At 41.2% G+C, this 20,941-nt stretch overlaps 1 protein-coding gene and 1 long non-coding RNA gene across 3 annotated transcripts in view; both read right to left on the reverse strand.

Moving 5' to 3' along the window:
- The window catches only part of shisa9b (shisa family member 9b), a 39,718-nt gene extending 34,729 nt beyond the window's left edge, over positions 1 to 4,989 (reverse strand). The window contains exons 1-2 of the mRNA XM_026930179.3: positions 4,120 to 4,989; positions 2,882 to 2,994 (exon numbers count right to left, since the gene is read on the reverse strand). Coding sequence (XP_026785980.1) covers positions 2,882 to 2,994; positions 4,120 to 4,628 — 622 coding nt within the window. The 5' untranslated portion in view covers positions 4,629 to 4,989. The remainder of the gene's footprint in view (positions 1 to 2,881; positions 2,995 to 4,119) is intronic.
- A 5,995-nt stretch (positions 4,990 to 10,984) lies between these two features.
- LOC113536330 (uncharacterized) lies at positions 10,985 to 20,488 on the reverse strand. Of its 2 annotated transcripts, none has more exons than XR_003403673.3 (4): positions 17,939 to 20,488; positions 17,606 to 17,761; positions 16,007 to 17,428; positions 10,985 to 11,499 (listed from the first exon to the last, which is right to left on the reverse strand). It is a non-coding gene; the product is annotated as an uncharacterized LOC113536330 (long non-coding RNA). The 2 variants fall into 2 exon arrangements; XR_008300770.1 differs by lacking the exon at positions 10,985 to 11,499 and adding an exon at positions 13,585 to 15,648.
- Positions 20,489 to 20,941: the final 453 nt, after the last annotated feature.

A 20,941-nucleotide genomic window follows, 5' to 3' on the forward strand; every position in this document is an offset into this window, starting at 1 on the left:
TAACTGATGCGCTTGACCTGCATCTGCATGATCCATTAACTGCATAAATTACAGGTGTACAGGTGTTCCTATTAAAGTGGGCAGTGAGTGTGTCCATACACACACACACACATATATATATATATATATATATATATATATATATATATATATATATAAATTCAACCACTGTATTATTATAAAATGGAACATCTGTTGCTAAGTAATGGACAGAATGTGAGAAATTTAATAATGTCTTATCTCCCTGTATAACCCTCTACTTCCCCATTTCCCTAGTGTGAAGATGGTGTGTTACTGCCAACCCACCCGGATAAAACACACCCCTTAACCCAGAGTGACCTCGGACTGTATTGGAAGTATTGGAACAGCAAGGCCAATTCTTTTGTTTTTGCTATACACTGAAGACATTTGGGTTTGAGATCAAAAGATGAATATGAGACGATAGATCAGAATTTCAGCTTTCATTTCCTGATACTTATATCTAGATGTGTTAAACAACTTAGAACATGGCACCTTTGGTGGGAGAACACCCAATCTTTAGGTAAGCAAAAGTATAGGAACAGACAGCCTTAAAGTAAATAACACTTAATATTTGGTTGCATGTCTCTTGCTTGCAATAACTGCATCAGGCCGGCGACCCACTGACATCACCAAACTGTTGCATTCTTCTTTTGTGGTGCTTTTCCAGGCTTATAGCACAGCTTCTTTCAGTTTTTGTTTGTTTTGGGGGGTTTCTCCCTTCAGTCTCCTCTTCAGGAAGCGAAACGCTGCTAAACGTGGTTAAGGTCTGGTGATTGACTTGACCAGTCTAAAACCATCCAATTTTTTCCCCCTGATGAAGTCCTTTGATGTGTTGGTAGTGTGCTCTCTTGCTGCATGATGAAGTTCCTCCCAATAAGGTTGGATGCATTACAAGTAAATTGACAGACAGAATGTATCTGTAGACTTCTGAATTCATTCTGCTGCTACCATCATGAGTTCCATCATTAATAAAGATTAGTGAGCCCGTTCCAGAAGCAGGCGTGCAATCCCAAGCCATGACACTTCCTCCACTGTACTTGACCAATGAGGTTGTTGGTGATTTCACTGACTGTTGTTTTTGGGTTTTCTTCACAGCTCTCACAATATTTCTGTCATCATCTGCCATTTTCCTTGACTGACCTGTCCGATGTTTGGTTGTTAGTACACCAGTGTTTCTTTCTTTTTCAGAACATTCCAAATTGTTGTATTGGCTATGCCCAACGCTTATGCAATGACGATTTTCTTGTGTGATTTTCCTTCATTTCTCAGCTTCAAAATGGCTTGCTTTTCTCCCATAGACAGCTTTCTGGTCTTCATGGTTTATCTTTTTTTTTTAACAAACAATGCAGTCTTCACGGGCAAAACCTAGGGCTCAAACCAAGAGTAGATATTCAGAGCTATTACTTGTTTAAACTATCAGTCTAACAGGGTACACTTGGGCAACAAGAAACACCTGTCAGTCACATGTTCCAATATTTTTGATCACTTGAAAATGGGGGGGTTCAAACAAAAGGCACCTTGTTAAGTTGTTTAACACATCTAGATGTAAATATCAGTAAAGGAAAGCTGAAATCATTCTGATCTATTGTCTCATATTCATCTTTTCATCTCAAAGCCAAATGTTTTTAGTGTCTAGCAAAAACAAAAGAATTGGCCTTGCCATTACAATATTTTCTGAGGGCACTATAGGTAAGATGGTCAGGTGTCTACAAACTATCGAACATATAGTGTATAATAAGCATATTGATCTACACACCCAACATAAGCAACAGGAGAGCTCAATGGAGAAAAATCCACTAGTGCCATGGCAACACTGATGTATACCACATCAGGCAGCATTTGTAGAAAAAGAGTAACATTTGCACAACAAAGCTTTTAGATGCGAACATAGGTTTATTGTTCTTCTATGAAAAAATACTAATATAAATAATAATAATAATGATCATGTGTAATCTGTGACACAAACTCAAATCATCAGTTTGATCCCTTCGAGCTGAGTTAGTGGGGAAGACCAGGAGGTGTGTTCACTGGTAGCAGCACAGCATGAGTATCTTGCTATCATGGTGATTAGAGTCCTGCTTACGCATGCGTTCACAGTATGCTTCTGAATGCATGTGTGTAGAAAGTGAGAGAGAGAGCATTGCTATGTGTATTAGTCAGCCAAGGCAATTACCACCCCAGCGCATTAAATGATCACTGTAGATGTAAGTGGTGCTGTGGCCCACCGGATGTGCCAAAAATGGCCTGCTGTAACAACTTCCCTTCCACAACGAAGGCCAAGTCAGAGATCTGTGCCCTTGTGAATAGCTGTAGGACCTCACAGCTGCCTCTCTGAGGTGAATAAGCCACAGCTGCTTCTACTACTTTCTCTTGCATCTGTTTTCTCCATCAAATTCACTGTGAATCAGGCGCAACCTGACTCTGAATCAGCATCACCTTTACTCTGAATCAAACTCACCCAACTCTAAATCTCACTTGCCCTGGCTCAGAAAATCATACTGGGATCCATAATGGACCATAAAGACTCCTACTGTCAGAAATATATAGGACCTATAACTCTTTTAATACACAGTTCACCCATTTCAAGGGCTCAAGTCTATTACAGTAATCGGAAATAAAACTGTCAAGTTGAAAATCCATTGTAACTGATTACTATCTGAGGTCTGTGATCCACAGGTAGGCCAGGAAGTGTGATCTAAACATCCTGTACACAACAGGGAAGCTCAACTGAAACTCAACAGACAAGCGTCACATGATTGCGTCTTTTCACCAGCAAAGTTTCATATTTACTTACTGTATGTAAAACATTCCCTATACTGCACTGTCTTGGTATTACAGTTCTAAAAGCATGTATACTCACGCAGGTTGTTTCCTGTTGTCCTGGTCTGCAGGTTCTCATAGGGCTGTCCATGCACAGCCAGGCTCTCCTCGCGTTCCTCTCCTCCTGTCTGCCGCATCACGTGCGCCAGCGCTCTGCAGAGACACACACGTCATTATAGCAGGTCTCAAAACTATCAGAGATGAAGTACTGCGCTGCTTTCTTGATGTATTTTACTGTTATTGAAGTCTCGCTTCAAAACTGACAGACACACTGCCAGGAAGCAGGTGCTGTATTCTCAGGAGCATGCCAGTATGTTCAAAATGAAAAACCATGCATGACGTGTATTACTCATAAAGTGCACGCTTAAAAATGGATGTGAGAAATCGGGGCATCTGAAAATAATTGACCTGATATAATCTAAATAGATTTGTATAAGCTTAAAAGACGTGTCCTGAATGAAGATGTGAATAATCACTCGTTTAGTGGCATGATTGGGATCAGTGGATTAATGCGTGATAGTGGATTAATTAGAAGCTGGGTTTAAAACGCATCCAAGTGTATTTATATTAAAATTGTAGTTGTAAAAACTTTGGCAGTTGCTGCTGTGGAACTAACTACATAAAAAACAAACATTTCTCCATCGCTATACTCGAGATTTAACTTTAGAGGTAGTGCAGACGCATGTTCACATTTTGCTCTGTCACATCTTTTACACCTGTTTGTTTTTCCCCACACACTTACAAACACATTTTGTTTACTGTGAAGATCATTTACTGATAGCATTTATACTGTACTTTCACTGTTAAATCTGAGAGCAGCTATACTCTCCATCAGGGGTCTCCAGTCTTATCCAGAATGAGCCGGTGTTTATCCGCAAAGGGCCTGTGTGGCTGCAGCCTTGATTTCACTTCTTTAATCAGTTCATCTTCAATCAGCTATCAAGTGTGCGTCCAGTTTGGCTGTAATGAAAGCCTGCAGCCACGCCGGCCCTTTGCGGATAAAACTGAAGACCCCTGCACTACGTATTCCCACTATCTGTTTACATCTCAAGCCATGATCTCTCTGAGGGTCACGCTCTCTCCTCTTGTTTGATTGTTAAGAATTTTGATTCTGTGGGTTATTTGGGGTGAACAGCCTGTTATATTAGGGGATAGTGGATAGGCACAGTGAGCTATATGGGCTCACTAGTGTGTCCATGCTGTTTATATCTGTCTGTCTGTGAAAAATCTATCTATCTGTGCAGGTGATAGTGTTAAGTCTTCCCTCGGGTCACCCACCTAGACATGTTTTCTCTGTGAGGTCGATGCGCCTTTTCAAGCCCGAGTTTGGTGAAAATCCCCACCAGAGCCATGATGGCGACCACTCCGCATATGATGTACACGATTAGATTGGTTTTATCCCTCGTGGGGTCGTGCGCCGGGTCGCTCTTCTTGGGTGGCGGTCTGCCCGTCATTGACCACGGCGGTGTGCCGTCGTTAGTGCACGCGCGCTGGTCCAGGCGCGACTCCTTGAACTCACAGCAGAAGCGGAAGCCGCACGTGCCGCAGCAGTACAGGTAGCTGCCCGTGCGGCACACGAACGGCGGGTCCCACTGGCCCATCACGTCGTAGTAGCCCCTGCATTTATCCTCTGTGTGCGGAGGCTCCGAGAGACCGCTCTCGTCGTCACGGGACTCGTTGGAGCCAGACACGGCCACCGAACCGACTTGTCTAGCGCTCTCACCGGCTACATCGCACGCCACAACTTTCACGAGAAAGTAGGCGAGCAGCAGCTCCGAGCTTCTCATCCTGCGCGCGCTCCTCCGCTTTTTCTTTTTTTGGTATCCGCTTCCACTCCGGAACGCAACAGAATCGCAGCTCGCGCCTCATGAAGTGGAGAGAAGCTCGTTTTCCGCGAGCGCGTCGCCGCCGTCCGCGTTTCCGCTCATGTCTGACGGACGCGCTCCTGGCGCAACAGTCGGCTGTCGGAGAAGCGCGAGCAACTTACGGTGCCTCCGTTTTACTGTCGCTGCACGTCGCCTCTGAAACATACAACACAAATTAAACAAGACCAAAAACAGAAACAAGCGGCGCCCATGCGCGATACAGATATCCTCCTTTAACTACGACAGGCTACATCACTTCGCATGCATCACTGCTGCGTGTGTGTGTGTGTGTGTGTGAGTGTGTGTGTGTGTGGAAGAGCGAGTGCTCCTCTGGCAGCGCGCGCGCGAACGCTGAACAGGATCAAGTGCGTAATGAGAGAGGAGGAGAGAGACTCGAGTGTGGGAAGGTGCGAGCGAACAAAGTGAGAAACAAGCAGGTCCCTTCAGAGGCACATCTATGGGCCTGCTAGGAGCTGCTGACGCCTGCTGAGTGATAGCAAGCCAGATACCGCGTCCAAACCTGCGTGCTCAGGCCCAGGCTCTCCAAACAACCGCAAAGTTCAGATCTTATGAAGTGGTTGAGAGAGTGCGAAGTGTGCTGCTCGTGCTGCCTTTTATCCATGAGCTCTGTGTGGCGGTGCTTTTGCTCAGTTCCTCGCCTGTGAGGTGAAAACAGCGTACCGGGTTGTGCCAGGTGAGGGCCAGATGTGCTGAGTATAACTAGCCTGGAGTATATCTAGCCTGGAGTATAACTGGCCTGGAGTATAACTAGCCTGGAGTATAACTAGCCTCATTAGTGACGCATGTATTATGATGAGTGATCAGCCCCTCTTACCTGCTTAAATCAAGCTTTAGTAAGAGTTCAACACTCATTACAGGCAATCATCAACAATTTTCAATACAACTACACAGAACTGAGTTGGTCAAAACACACATAACTGAACAGTCAGGGTGCACATACTTACATATTTACACATAACTGCAACACAATATTTACACTTAGCCAAAGTTCACATCTTTAAAAGAGTCCAAGCATGTTAGTTTCTTGTCCTGCCATTGTCCTTTGTCTTTTCAGTTCATTTATAATCTGTTTAAACACATGCAGTCCCTCTAACCCTATCTATGTCATGTAGTTGGTTCATGCAAAACTTATGAATTTGTCATAAAAGTTTGCTGGAATTGAAACAACATAATAAGACATGACTGGTATGAGAGGCTGTTATGTTACTTTTGTCTGTATTTTTTTCCCCATTTTTAAAGTCATTTTTGAACTGTCCTAAAGTCAACAGCAGCCTGAACTGTGGTGTTATTTACAGGGTTAGCATGCGCTTTCAGAAGTAATAAAGGGACTATCCTGCCTAACACATAGTGTCTCAGTGGAAGGCAATTCCACTCAAATTTAAACTGCTGAACTGATTTAAAGAATTTTTTTAGGTCAGTCCCTAAAACGGTGCCATTTCATTATCACTGATATAACTATATATAACTGTTTATATATATATATATATATATATATATATATATGTACACACCACAATGGATTTGAAATTAAATAATCAAGATGTGATTGAAGTGTAGATTTTCAGCTTATATATATATATATATGTATATTGAACATGAGCAATAGTTTTATATTAATGCGCTCATTCTAATGTTATTACTTTGTCCAGTGAGTGTTAATCTTTCATCCCATTAAAACAGCGAGTACACAAACACCTAACAGACACTAATTGATGCACAGGATTCCCTTTGTGTCTATTAGCTCTATAACAGGGCTTTAAAGGAGATTTTGATACAGGCTACAAAGAAGAAAAAGAAACACATTTTGTATCTGCTATTTCTGACAATAAAAACAAATTAAAAATTATTTGTTTCATCATTCCTCCTGCCTGGATTTTGGTGATTTATTTATTAATTTCTGTTATTGACAAGAAAATAGAATGAGAAAAAGTCCACAATCCTCTTTCAGTTTTCAGATAATGCTTGTGTTTTTTGGTTTTGTTGTCATGTTTCTTACTTTGCTCGATTTGCTAAGCCATGGATCATGTATTTTGTCAGGGAACAAGTGGCTCTTATGTTATAGATGCTATACTATGCACAATTCCACCAGAAACACAGGCAATGTCAGCCATGCAACCATTCAAAAATAGTTATTAAAAGAACAATGGATTTTGAAGAAGTACTCTTGGATGAACAGATTGATTCAGAACACACACTGTTATTTTTGGGAAATGTATAAACATCCAGTAAAACGTGCTTTCTTTAGAAACTGTGAACATCTGCACGTCAGCATGAGAATCTCCAAATTTAGAATTTTTTATGATATAAAATGTTAGGTTAGTCAGTAAGTTTTCAGTTACAACCAGGAAAAAAACTTTATCTATAAAAAATGTATTCAGTCCTTAAGATGATGGGAATGTCTCAGATAAAGATGTTTCCTCTGATGTCTGGAAAAAATAACCTTGTGGACCTGGTGCTACAATTAACCGGTTAACTGGGTGATATTTAGAGTTTTATAGTGTATGTACAATGGCCAAAACGTATATTTTCAGCATGATATATTGCGGGTAACTCAAACTGACAGATCTGGCCATAATATTGCTCCATGCTCAAGTTGATATTAAACAAGAAAAATGGTTCCAAGTCCAATATCATAATTACACGTAACTGAGATACTCCTCTGCTTTAGGTGATCACCCCTACCTGCCCTGTACAAGAACTTTCTGCTCAACTGTCTGAGTAGTTATGTCTAAGTTCTGCATAGTCTATGAATGTGGGCCTAATTGTCTAACTCTAAGTTAAGACTCCTGGTTAATGTCTAACAGACCTCGATGGAAGTGTGGCTTGATGCGGCACATAGCAGAGAAAGTTAGCACATGTTCATATGCATGTTGATGCAAATTTCTATCCACATTCCTGAACTTTTTTGTTTGCACATGTTATGTTGGAAAAATTTATTTTTATGTCCTTTTTTTCTATGAAGTAAAAGGATCACGAGACCATTGTTTATGCCTGAAAATCTGATCATCAGTGAATTTACTCTAAAATAAATATTTCTAAAATAAAGATATCAATTAAATGCAATTTATGTTAAATAACTAGAACTCAATGCCAACAACATCTATGGGGATGCTGCCATCAAGAGCCAGTCTAGTCCTTCTTATTACTAAATTAGTATTAAGAAGGACTAAACTGGTAGGAAGAATTTGGATCAGTTACAAAATCTAATCACTTCATCTGCTGGTTACAATAATAATTCCATGTAAATCCTACAAGCATTCAACCACTTTGTCCTAAGATATTGCATTAACAAAACCTTGGATGGATGGATGGATGGATGGATGGATGGATCGACTACTGCACCGAAGACAAAAATCATAGATAGCTACAGAATAATCCTTGACTTCATGGGCATGAACCTGTAAGTAATATCTCTGTATGATAAACTATTTCACACATTTGACCTTGTTGTGACCTTGATAATCTTGACCTTGAAAATCTAATCAGTTCATCTGCTGGCTACAATGATAATTCTACATAAATCTTATAAACATTCAGCTGCTTGTTCTTGAGATATCATGCTAAAGAGAATCTTGGACAGATGCACTGACAGCCACCCAAAAACATAATGCCTTCACCACTTAGTGACGGAGGCATAAAAAGGCTGCAAAAAGGTTGTAGCCACACTTCCATGGTTCAGAATCAGTTTTTAACATTTAAATCCTACACATGATGTTCATTAGACTTGTATTTCGCAACATTTCAAGAGTTTCCCTGTGGCAGGAGTGTGGGTGATGAAAGACTTTCAAGCTCTTTCAGCTACACAATAAAAAAAAAAAAAGAAAGAAATTTCAAAACCCAGCTGTTATCATTCCTAAAGCCAGTTCTGTGTAAGTAGAGGGTTTTTTTTTATAAGACTGGAGGATGTCAGGGTGAAATCTCTTATGGTGCTCTACCTAAGATAATGAACCATGGCTTTAACCCCGTTTAGCCTACATCGCAATGAAATTGACCATGTGTCACACAGCAAGTCAGTTTGAGGCTAAATACACTTTTACCTTTTGACTCCCTTTTGCCCTCTTCCCTCCATCAATATGATGCCAGTGGAAAATAAATCCATTAGCTCAGAAAAAATGAAGGCACCATATGGGAATGCACAAGTCTACCTTCACTTACCCTACTACTTACTGAACACACTGAGAGAGAGAGAGAGAGAGAGAGAGAGAGAGAGAGAGAGCTATGGAGCCAGTTATCAAGCAACATGGGAAATACATTTAGGTTAGTGACAGAAATTACATATCCTGCAATTAATCAAAGATTTGCTCTATGATTAATCAAAACTGTGTATATGAGGCTTTAAACAGCACCATAATATTATTGCAGAGATTTGTCAGCTTTTATGCTCTTTCACCTGCCTCCACTGAGTAATCTTGACATTTTTTGTAGTGATTGCAGTCATGTTGGATCACTGCCATCAAGTGGAATGATATTTTTAGCTCCTGACTGACGCAAAATCAAACGCAGCTGACCATCTAACTACCCTAACACCCAACCATCCACCCCCCTACACACACAAGCACACACACACAAGCACACACACTGCACATACTAACAAACCCCAGCGCATACAACCCACACATGTCCTCCAATGTAAATGTGGAGTGTGTGTAGCACAGATACACAGTGCGAGTTCACTGGGTGGTTGGCAGTGTAAGCTCATCGCATGCTTGCATGATGCAGGCTGTTCAGTTCATGTTGGCAGAACTTAGCCATGTAAACCATGATGTGAGCCCTGGTGTGCTGGCTGGCTGACGTACTTTTTAAACTGTGATTCAAAGAGATAAGATAATATTAGGATCTCGTGGCCTCCCACCGACATGTAGGCTATTTCCAGTTGGAAGAGGTGGTATAGATACACAGACTGACAAATACGTGTATAGGTAACATGCAATTAAATAGGAGGTACTTGGAATATAGAGGTCAGATTTATTGTTACATTACACCTATTCTAAGATAATTGTAATGACAGTGTAAAACCAAAGCTATTCAAAACACAGCCACATCTCATATGCTCATTGCTTCAGATGATTGCTAAGCATGTTAGGGATTCATTTTGGGTGCATTAAAAAAAGGAGAAAAAATTCATTGCAATGCTGCATGATTCATTGTGTTAATTTGCAGTGTATATTTGCCTGGCTCTTCACATTTGACCTGTCAGGTAAACGGTTTAATATAACATTCCTGACTCAGATTTATTGTGTGTTATATAAGACCACCACAGCTTTAATATGTATTTCATAAATAATCAATAATGTATAAGATGTGAAGGGCTGTTATTATTCTGAAGTTCTCATTAAAATTAGAAATCTTTGATGTTCTGATTTTTAAACAGCAGTAAAGCTTTAAAATATCTATACATGTATGCTAGAAAATGTCCCCTGTACAGTCATATTAGATACAAGCGCTGTCCTGGTGGGCTCACACTGAGCGTTAGGAAGATGAGCTTGAAGAAGACTTTATGATAGAGGAGGTAGAGAACAGTTAATTCCACTGTCAATTTTCAGCAGTTTTATCAATTTAGTGAGGCACCTGCCCAAGTGGAAGCTGGTTCTTATGAGGCCGACTCATCTCAAGGACTTTAGGACCCTCCCATGCTGCATATGCCACTTCTAATCATTACTGTAGGTTATGTATGTAAATAGATTGTGGCATAGGCACAATGGGGCCACAGAATGCAGAATGTAGCCAGCGCCCCAAACAGCCTGAATAGAGGAGTGACAAATTGGTGTAAACCAAATATTACGGAGAAAACCATTTTTCCTTGAACTTTGCTGACAAGGGAATATGGCAATAATTCTTGGTGAAAGCCGGGATAGAGTAAAAACCAGCCGCGCCCAGACGATCCAGTAGCTTGTCAATACGAGGCATTGGATAGGCATCAAATTTAGAAACAGTCATCACCTTGTGAAAGTCCTCGCAGAAACAGACCACCCCGTCCTGTTTGGGCACAAGCACAATGAGGCTGCTCCTATTACTCCCATCAGTAGCACGGCCAGGAATTCATTTCAGGGGATGAAGAAATATGACTACCTGATCAGTACAATTAAATTGCTAAATCCAACATGTATATACATTTTGAGTGGATTCCAGGCAGTAGTAGAAACACTATTTACCATCAACTAATCATGTTAATAACAATAATAACAATAAATAATAAACAATAATAAAAAAAAGACAAAGAAACTAAAATGTAATTCAGTTTTATTTCTATTGTGCTTTTAACAGTGGACATTGTCACAAAGCAGCTTTACAGAAATAAATACATTCAAAATAAATTAAATCAAAATAAATTGTAAATGTGTGAATTTATCCCTAGTGATCAAGCCAGAGGTGAACGGAGAGTGCAATTGTAAATAAATCCCTTCTATAACTGTAGTGCAAATAGAAATAGACAAATAGTGCAATTGTGAAACGAGTAAATTCATTAGTTTTCACAAGATGTCTGGTTTGTTGAACCTATCCACTGTCCACTGATGGAGACCTGAGTGCAAAACTGCTCCCAGCAACTGCAGCCCCAAAGCCACCACAGCACAACTCCCCAAGTTCCCCAAGCCATCTCCACAGCCCCCAAGCGACACCATCCTTAGCAATCCTAATGATCTTCACGCCGCCCATATGGGGCCACCCCCAGCATCAGCGAGCGATCTCAACTGATGAGAACTCCAACCAGGAGTAGGGCATCAGGATGGATCAGGCAGGTCCGGAAAGCAGAAGGGGTCAGGATCACTGATATCTCAGGAGTGGCATGTAGAGAGAGAAAGAGAGAGAAAGAGAGAGGGGAGAGATTGTTAGGTAAGCTTTTTCCCGTAATGGTTAAGGATAATTTACTTTGCGTGCAGAGTGCAAGCAGGGACTCTGGCGAGACTAGCTATGACAGCACAACTAAAGGGGAGAGCCAGAAGGTAACACAGACATGAGGGCGCCCTGGGACATAAAGCAGCCAGCCACTCCACCGTCGACAAACTCTGTGACAGTTCCACTGAAAAATGATTCGAATAACACGCTACTAATGCAGTGGATATTACATCTTGCCTTATAAAGCCAGATCGATGCATGATTCCCACTGTTTAATCTCTTTTCCAACCATAGCATCTGGCAACCAATAAACTGTGATTAAATGTAGTAAATGTTCATTTGATGTGAACTATATATCTTTGACAAAAGGATTCTTGAGCATGTCCTACAAAATATTTTGCATTTCTTTGTGCCCCTCATGCTTTTCGCACGTTTTAGTAACTTTAAAGCTAATGGGTTTCCTGTCCTTTTTTTCTGAAACACAAAATGGTCAAAATGTTTTTCCATGGTAAATACACATATAGTATACTACACACAGAGATTAGACTGAAAAATGCTGGAGGTTCCTTTCTATTATTTGTGACCCTTGTGCATAATCTGAATTACTGTGGAGCAGTTCCAGGGTACCATCCTTGATGTACCACACTGGGTTAAAAATGACTTGTGAAGTGATTTTTCCCTCAATTTATATTTAAAGCATTATGAATGAGATTAATTAATTTCCATTTCCTAGTGGACAATTCAGGAGGCAGGGCACCCAATCCTGTTATAGTCTCTAAAAAAACCTGGTCACCATACTGTAGGATGGCCCTAATATTGTAAGGTCTAATAGTCATAAAAAGACAAAATAAATCATTCCTAAAGAAGATTTTGTATGTAAAGATAACAGTATGTTGAATATATTTCAATCCAATGTCATTAGAATCCATGTGGAGTCATTTGGAATCCATGCACAGTCCCCTCCAAAAGTATTGGAACAGCAAGGCCAATGCTTTTGTTTTTGCTGCACACTGAAGACATTGCGGTTTGAGATAAAAACAGGAATATGAAACAATAGATGAGAATTTCAGCTTTCATTTCCTGATATTTACATCAGGATGTGTTAAACAACTTAGAACATGGCACCTTTGGTGACAGACCACCCAGTTATTAAGTCTGCAAAAGTATTGGAACAGACCGTCTTAAAGTAAATTAAAGTAAATAATGTTTAATACTTGCATCAAGCCGGAGACCCAATGACATCACCAAACTGTTGCATTCTTCTTTTGTGATGCTTTTCCAGGCTTGTACTACAGCTTTTTTTTCCCACAGTTGTTGTTGTTTGTTTTGGGGGGTTTCTCCCTTCAGTCTCCTCTTCAGAAGGTGAAATGCTGCTCAGTTGGGTTAAGGTCTGGTGATTGACTTGACCAGTCTAAAACTTTACACTTTTTCCCCTGATGAAGTCCTTTGCTGTGATGGCAGTGTGTTTTGGGTCGTTGTCTTGCTGCATGATGAAGTTCCTCCCAATAAGGTTGGATGCATTTCTCTGTAAATTGTCAGACAAAATGTTTCTGTAGACTTCTGAACTCATTCTGCTGCTACCATCATGAGTTCCATCAACAAAGAAGTAAAGATTAATGAGCCTATAAGCAGCCTTGCAAGCCCAAGCCATGACACTACCTCTCTCTGGTCTTCATGTTGGTTTTTCATTTTTAACAACAAATGCAATCTCCACAGGCGAAACCCAGAGTTCAAACCAAGATCAGACATTCAAAGCTATTAATTAATTAAACTGGCAATCTAACAGGACACACCTTGGCAACAAGAAACACCTGTCAGTCATATGTTCCAATATTTTTGATCAAACAAAAGGTCCCATGTTCTAAGTTGTTTAACTCATCTGGATGTAAATATCAGAAAATAAATGCTGAAATTATGATCTTTCATCATATATTCAACTTTTGATCTCAAACCCAAATGTCTTCAGTGTATAGCAAAAACAAAAGAATTGGTCTTGCTGTTCCATTACTTTAGATTGGACTGTCTATGTAATCTATCTGCTCTAATACACACATTACTCCTGAGCTTTAGTGTAGACAGATCAAAGGTTATTTGATGTGCTGTTTCCCTCCTGTGTATCAGCGCTGCCAAACAGGATGTTCTGTGAAGTAAAAAAAGTCTAGCGAGAGACTGTTGTTGCTGAGGATCTATTGTTGTAGTAATCATATGCTGCATTTTATTGCTCTGTAGTGATTTTGATTGAAAGCAGTGTAATAACAACATGGCCTCTCGTGGAGACACTGAGTGAAGCATTAGTCTTTCTATCACACTTACATTCTGCGTCTATATTCACAATATCATACCACCTCGCATTTTCCTTGCTATGCATAAATCCACATTTCCATAGTTTTTTTGGCATAACTATATAATTGAGAAATCATTACCACGCTTTTTTGTTTTTTGTTTGCATGTATAGATAAACACATCTTGGTAATAGGTTGGAAAAAAGCTCATTATTTACACGTTTTTGTAGCTAGTTATTAATTTAATAAAACTTTATTTAATTTAATAACAAATATTTCTTTTCAGTAAGCAGATACATGCTTAATTCTAAGCTAAAGAATGCATGTTCATACTATAAAATGTGTGTACAATAGTTCTAAGTACATGCTAAAATCTAAGTACATGCTATTGCGCATGCTTCAGATGTCTGAATTCTTGCCACCACTACAAAAGACTATCTATGTTGAGGAATGATACTTAATCTGCAGAACATGTAGAGTGAAACCATGATGTGATTAATATTCATATGAGTGTTACCAGAGTGTATTTGAGCTGATAGTGTATCCATGTTTATTAATATACATGTGCTTCTATGTGTATTCTGAAAAGATTAATGAGACACCTTCACACAATTTCTGCACAGCTGAAGCACTTAAAATCATACAATTTGTTAACTCAGCAGGTGGTTTTACCTGAACCAAATTACATACTTACACTTGTATACATATTGGAAGCAGTGAAAGGATAGTAGCCATGACAGCCACCCCATCAAAAATACACTCAGAATTAAATATTTGTGATTTGTGACTAATGTAATCTTGTAATCACCACTCCTTGGAGCTAGTTCCAGTGGGTAATGGCCAAATCATGTATGGTTTAGTTTTCAAAAAAATAAAAAAAGCCACAGAGGAAGTGGCTCTGAATGACCCCAAGGAAAGATTTTTTTTAAAAATATTTTTGACATGCACTGCTTTGTCAATTTTTTGGAAGGATGTATTTTGATTTTGTTACTCCGACTATGCGCAGCAAGCGTGCTAAAGCTCTTTTTGGTGAATAAACTTAAGCTGAGAATTGCAGTCCAGCATATGGTGATTTGTTTATGGCTCTAAATGAAAAAGAACACCTTTATGCCAACATGCATGTTCCAAAGCAGATTAGCGGATCCCTGAGTACTGAGTGTTCTTACTAAAGTTGACTAAAGCAGATTAAAGCATTCATTCAAGTTGCATATTCCCTGTAACTGTAGTCAACTGTATCTGTAGGCTATACACAACCTTGGGAAATGTTTAAGAATGAGGTGTATCTAGTAGAGATTCAGACATTCTTTCATCATCTTCAAGGCACTATTAAACTAAAGGATGTGAAGAATCCTCTGAGGGAAGGCTTTCATGGGCTCCACTTTGATCACAGGAGAAAAGAGATTTCTAAAGGTAAGGACCCATAAAACTGCCCATTGTTACTGACATGTGTTAATAAGAAGGGTGAAGGGATTTACGCCTCAGCTAAATGTGTTACGCCTCACCTTATCTGCACACCAACACAGTCTAGGATTCTCATTTTCAGAAAAGGCATGTGCAAAAAATGGTATATTATAAATAACATTATGATTTTTATGCCATTGCTCAAAGAAATAGCAATAAATAACAATCTATAGTTTTATGTTGAAAAAGGTTCAGATGGGGAAAAGGCCCTTTGATGCATAAAAAAATGTCAGCTTTCACATTCTTCATAACTTTAGTAGGTGTACCATCCTTGCCTTACAATTTACCACTCTTCATCTTCAGTAACCACATTATCCTGGTCAGAATCATAGTGGATCCAGAGTCTGTCCCAGGAACACAGTGCAAAAAATTTGACAAGCATATTGATTATACCATTGTCAGGAAAAGATTTTAAATATTTGAGTCATGATTGATCGAGCTACCATTTGCTAGCTAGGTGACATTTTCTAATCCATCATGCTAATCAAAGTAATGTAAGTATACACAGATCAGCCATAACATTAAAACCACTGACAGGAGAAGTGAATAACATTGATTATCTCGTTATATATTAGGCAGCAAGGGAACAGTCAGTTCTCAAAGTTGATGTGTTGGAAGCAGGAAAAATGGGCAAGTGTAAGGATCTGAGTGACTTTGACACGAGCCAAATTGTGATGGCTAGATGACTGGGTCAGTACCTACCAAAAGTGGTCCAATGAAGGACAACCGGTGAACCGGCAACAGGGTCATGGGTGCCCAAGGCTCACTGATGCACGTGGGGAGCGAAGGCTAGTCCATCTGGTCCGATCCCACAGAAGAGCTACTGTAGCACAAATTGCTAAAAAAAAAAAAGTTAATGCTGGCTATGATAGAAAGCTGTCACATTGCACAGAGTACCCATGCTGACTCCTGTCCACTGCCAAAATCACCTACAATGAGCACATGAGCATCAGAACTGGACCGTGGAGCAATGGAAGGTGGAAAGAAGGTGGCCTGGACTGATGAATCACATTTTCTTTTCAATCCAGTTCAATTCAATTTTATTTGTATAGTGCTTTTAACAATGGACATTGTCACAAAGCAGCTTTACAGAAATAAATACATTCAAAATTTATTCTTTTACATCATGTGGATGGCTGGGTGCATGTGCATCGCTTACCTGGGGAAGAGATGGCACCAGGATGCACTATGGAAGAAAGCACGCCAGTAGAGGCAGTGTGATGCTCTGGGCAATGTTCTGCTGGGAAACTTTGGGTCCTGGCATTCATGTGGATGTTACTTTGACACGTACCACCTACCTAAACATTGTTACTGACCAAGTACACCCCTTCATGGCAACGGTATTCCCTAATGGCAGTGGCCTCTTTCAGCAAGATAATGCACATTGCCAGACTCCAAAAATTGTTCAGGAATGGTTTGAGGAGCTTGACTAAGGGTTCAAAGGTGTTTTATTTTGCCTCAAATTCCCCAGATCTCAATACAATCTGTGGGAGCATCTGTGGGATTTGCTGAACAAACAGGTCCGATCCATGAAAGCCCCAGAGTTGTTTGGCAGCACAAGGGGGACCTACACAATATTAACCAAGTGGCTTTAATGTTATGGCTGTTCAGTGTAAGTCTCTAATGTAATATACCAACTGAAAATATACTGCTAAACAGCAATCAACATTTACACTCAACACAACCTTTTTTTTTTTTTTTCAAGAAAAAAAATCACTGCTCTCCATGATTTTCATCTAGATCTGACACTTGCAGTAAGTTACACATCTGAATGGAGAAGTGTGTTCTTTTATGCATCACTCATTCTAGTGATGGAGTTCATTTAAAAGGAGTGATTCGCTAACCCTACCAAGCTACAGTACAGTACACTTAGACTTCATCCTCCCTGGTTGGTAGCTGTTGTGTGACAGTGGAGAGATGCCTGATGGGCGGGACTTGGCCATGACTACATTAGGGAGAAAATCGTGGGGGAAACAAATTGCAAGTTTGGCTTGTTTTCCATTTACTAACATGATCAGAGACATTTTGGCTTCACTTTTGAACCCCTGTTATGACATTCACCCATATATACATCCATTAGTTTGGAGCTCACTTTTGTTCCTCAGTATCTTGTTCCTCTTGTTCCTGTAAACATTAAACAACATGCAGATGGAGAAGAAGCAGGTTGAACTGACAGGTAACAAGTGATGATTCTTACCTGTGCCATATTACCGATAGGCTACTTATGTGTGTTATTCTGTGCTTTCAGTGACTGCCTTAAACAGAGAGAGAGTGTCTGTGCTCAAGCCCATGAACACTTACTTTCCACACTTGGCATCCTGCTTGCCTGAAGGTGGAGACAGAGCACACAGGCCATGTTTGCTCTTCCGGGGCCGACCAGGGCCTCTCCTGGCCAGGTTCCTGCTCCTTTCCTCTTGCTGCTGCTGGCGCTGTTGTTGCTGCAGCTGTTGCTTCTATCTGAAATCACAACAAAGTCAATTTGACTATATGATCATGCTCGCCCTTGATATCTTGATTGATACTACTAATCAATGAATTATTGCTTCTGGAGTAGTGCCAGAGCTAAAACAATATAACTAAGGTTAATATATGCTGTAAGCTATGCTAGCCATGGAGTTTAACTGGGAGACTTACATTTTGTCTCTCCATCTCTGTAGCCTGATCAGCTCACTCTGCTTGTCTTCATAGCAGCAGAGTGGATAGATGGCATAGCTGGTAGACCGTGCAACACACACACACAGAGCATGAACTTGAACCTTTAACTTGAATGGGGCAAAAGCCACAAGCTGATGACGGCCCCTTTTCAGTTTGTTTGTTTTTGGACTGAGGTTTTGAAAGTCCGCAAATAAACACAAGCCTAGAGCTCTGCTGAAATTCTACCTGCCCCTGGAGTCTTCCTCCACACGCATACACACCAGGTTGTACAGTAGTGTCCCGAAACCCGGGACCCAAGAGGACTCAGACACTGCCATGGAAGCCACCCCACTCTGCAAAATCATAAAGCCCCTTCACCAGCTTCCATGAAACCCAACACCAAGATCTCCTCGACTTACGCAATGAGCAGCACCTATGCTTTGAAACCCTCGCTAAGGAGCAGGCCAAGAACCAGGGGGCACACCAGAAGCTGCTCCAGTTTCCCACACCTCTCCAGCTGTGTCCCCTGCCACCATCCCACACATGGAGTTCACCAAGATGGCCTCAACTGATGATCTGGAGGCCTTCATTGACTTTTTCCAAGTGTGCGGGAATGGCCGGAGGATGAATGGGCTCTGTGATTCCTCCCCTATCAGAGAAAGCCCAGCTTGCCATCCAGCAGCTGCCATCACAGGCACAGCTGGAGTATCTGAACCTCAAGAGGGTAGTCCTGCAGCGGGTCAGCCTGGCACTTCCAGTCGCTGCAGCTCACCAAGGTCGGCTTCATCTACATGCAGCAGCTGAAGGACTCCTGCTGTCGGTGCTTGATGGCAGAGGAGCAGGATGTGGAACTGTTCATTGAGCTAGTGGTACTGGAGCAGTTCATCGCTCCACTTCCTACAGGAACAGCAGAGTGGGTCTAGTGCCACCGGCCCGCGTCCCTAGACAAAGCTGTTCAGTTGGCAAAGGATCATCTGGCAGCAGTCCCTGGTCCAGGCATCCCTTGTTTCTCTCTCTCTCTCTCTCTCTCTCTCTCTCTCTATCTCTCCCAGGCAGGTTTGTTGGCACTGCAGGGAATCCAAGCATTTCAAGGATCAGTGTTTCCTCAGGATGGTGGCCTCCCTCAGGCCTCCCTAATTGAGCAGGAATGTACCACATATGAGTGGGTATCCAAAGGAGTATATATCAGGCCTTGGTGGACTCAGGATATAATCAGACCTCAGTGCACCAAAGCCTGATTCAAGGCAAGGAATTGGGAAATGCACAATTAGTGAAGGTGAGGTGTGTGCAATGGGATATTCATGAATATCTGCTGGTACCCATATTAATAAATTTCCAGGGAGAGGCTTTAGTAAGGGGGCAGGTTTTCATTTAAGGACAGTGGTGGCTCAATGGTTAACGTTCTGGTTACTGAGCAGAAGTTTGGGGGTTCAAGCCTCAGCGCTGCCTCTGTTGGGCTCCTGAGCAAGGCCCTTAACTCTCTCTGCTCCAGGGCTGCTGTATCACGGCTGACTGTGCACTCTGACCCCAACCTCCTAACAAGCTGGGATATGGAAAGAAAATAATTCCACTGTGCTGTAAAGTATATGTAACAAAGTCTTCTTCTTCTTAAAATGTTCCGGTGTGACAAGTCACTTCACTATGCCTTTCACCAAGTGAGAGTAATTGAGGTCAGATAATCCAGCCAGACACTCACCATATTTTTCAATCTTCAAGAATAAGTTATATCAAGTGATGCAGAACACTTATGCAAAAGAAGAGACCCCTCAATGATTGGTTCCAAAAAGCCACAGGTAAATGCTTTTCAATGCAGCTCATTATACTCCCATGGTAGGCCACCTAGGACAGAATAAAATAGGCAACCATCTAATGGCATGTGGCATACCACAAATGTCAGCTGGTGAATATGTCATCCACCCCAAAAGCACTATTGCACCCATTACCCTTAATCAAGGTCCCCTTCAAAAGAATTGGCATTGGGCCATTAGAGTGGTGCACATGAGGGTATCACTTTGTGTTAGTCCTGGTGGATTATAATTCATAATTATGCAATGGGACACCCGTTATGCAACTGCAGATACTGCGTTATGTGCAGTACAAGATTCAGTATGTTCTAGACCTGAGAGCAAAACTCTATGTCTTAAGTCACCTAACACAGGAGAATTTGTGTCATGCCCAGGAACAGGAGTCCTAAGTGTATAAAAGGGGAGCTTGGCTAGGGGAATTCACACCAGGAGATAAAAGTTCTTCCCAGGTCAAACTCTAAATTACTCACATGGCAAGGGCCCTTTGAGGTCACACAGCGAGTTGGGGAAGTAGACTATGAGGTCAGGTGAACAGATAGAGGCAATGCACTGCAAAAATACCACCTCAATCTCCTTAAACCATGGAGCCTCTCTCTGTGGCTCTGGCAACGGTGGTTCCAGAGAGAGAGGAGCTGGGACCCGTGGCATTCTTAAAAAACTTGGCTCAAACACCCCTTGTGGAGATCATCCCAGAGAGCACAGGTTGCCATGTGCAAGGGAAATATTCTGATGGGTTTTCACCTCTACCTGGTTGCACAAACCTCATAGAGCACCACACTGAGACTCCCCCAGGTTGCAGCTTCCCCTATAGTCTACCCAAACACAAGAAAAATGTAGTTTGGGATCAACTAAAGGCTATGGGAGTAATTGAGAGTCCCACAGTGACTGGAGAAGCCCTGTGGTTTTGGTGCCCAAGGCTGACGGGTAGTTCCGTGTCTGTGTGGATTTTAGAAAAGTTAACATGGTGACTAAATTTGAAGCATACCCAATGCCTCAAAGTGATGAACTGCTCGATCGGTTAAGCGCAGCTCACTTTTATTCAACACTGGATTTAGCCAGTTTCTCAGTAAAGGTTCCTTACTGATGGGGCACTCAGAGTATTGTTGCACTGAAATAACATGACTCTATACCTCTTATTATTTCTATGTATTACAGTTCATGTATTTTCTAGTGAATCATAGTTCGATAAAGAATTGTA

The sequence above is a fragment of the Pangasianodon hypophthalmus genome, chromosome 23 (genome assembly GCF_027358585.1).
Source record: "Pangasianodon hypophthalmus isolate fPanHyp1 chromosome 23, fPanHyp1.pri, whole genome shotgun sequence".
NCBI classification, from domain to species: domain Eukaryota; kingdom Metazoa; phylum Chordata; class Actinopteri; order Siluriformes; family Pangasiidae; genus Pangasianodon; species Pangasianodon hypophthalmus.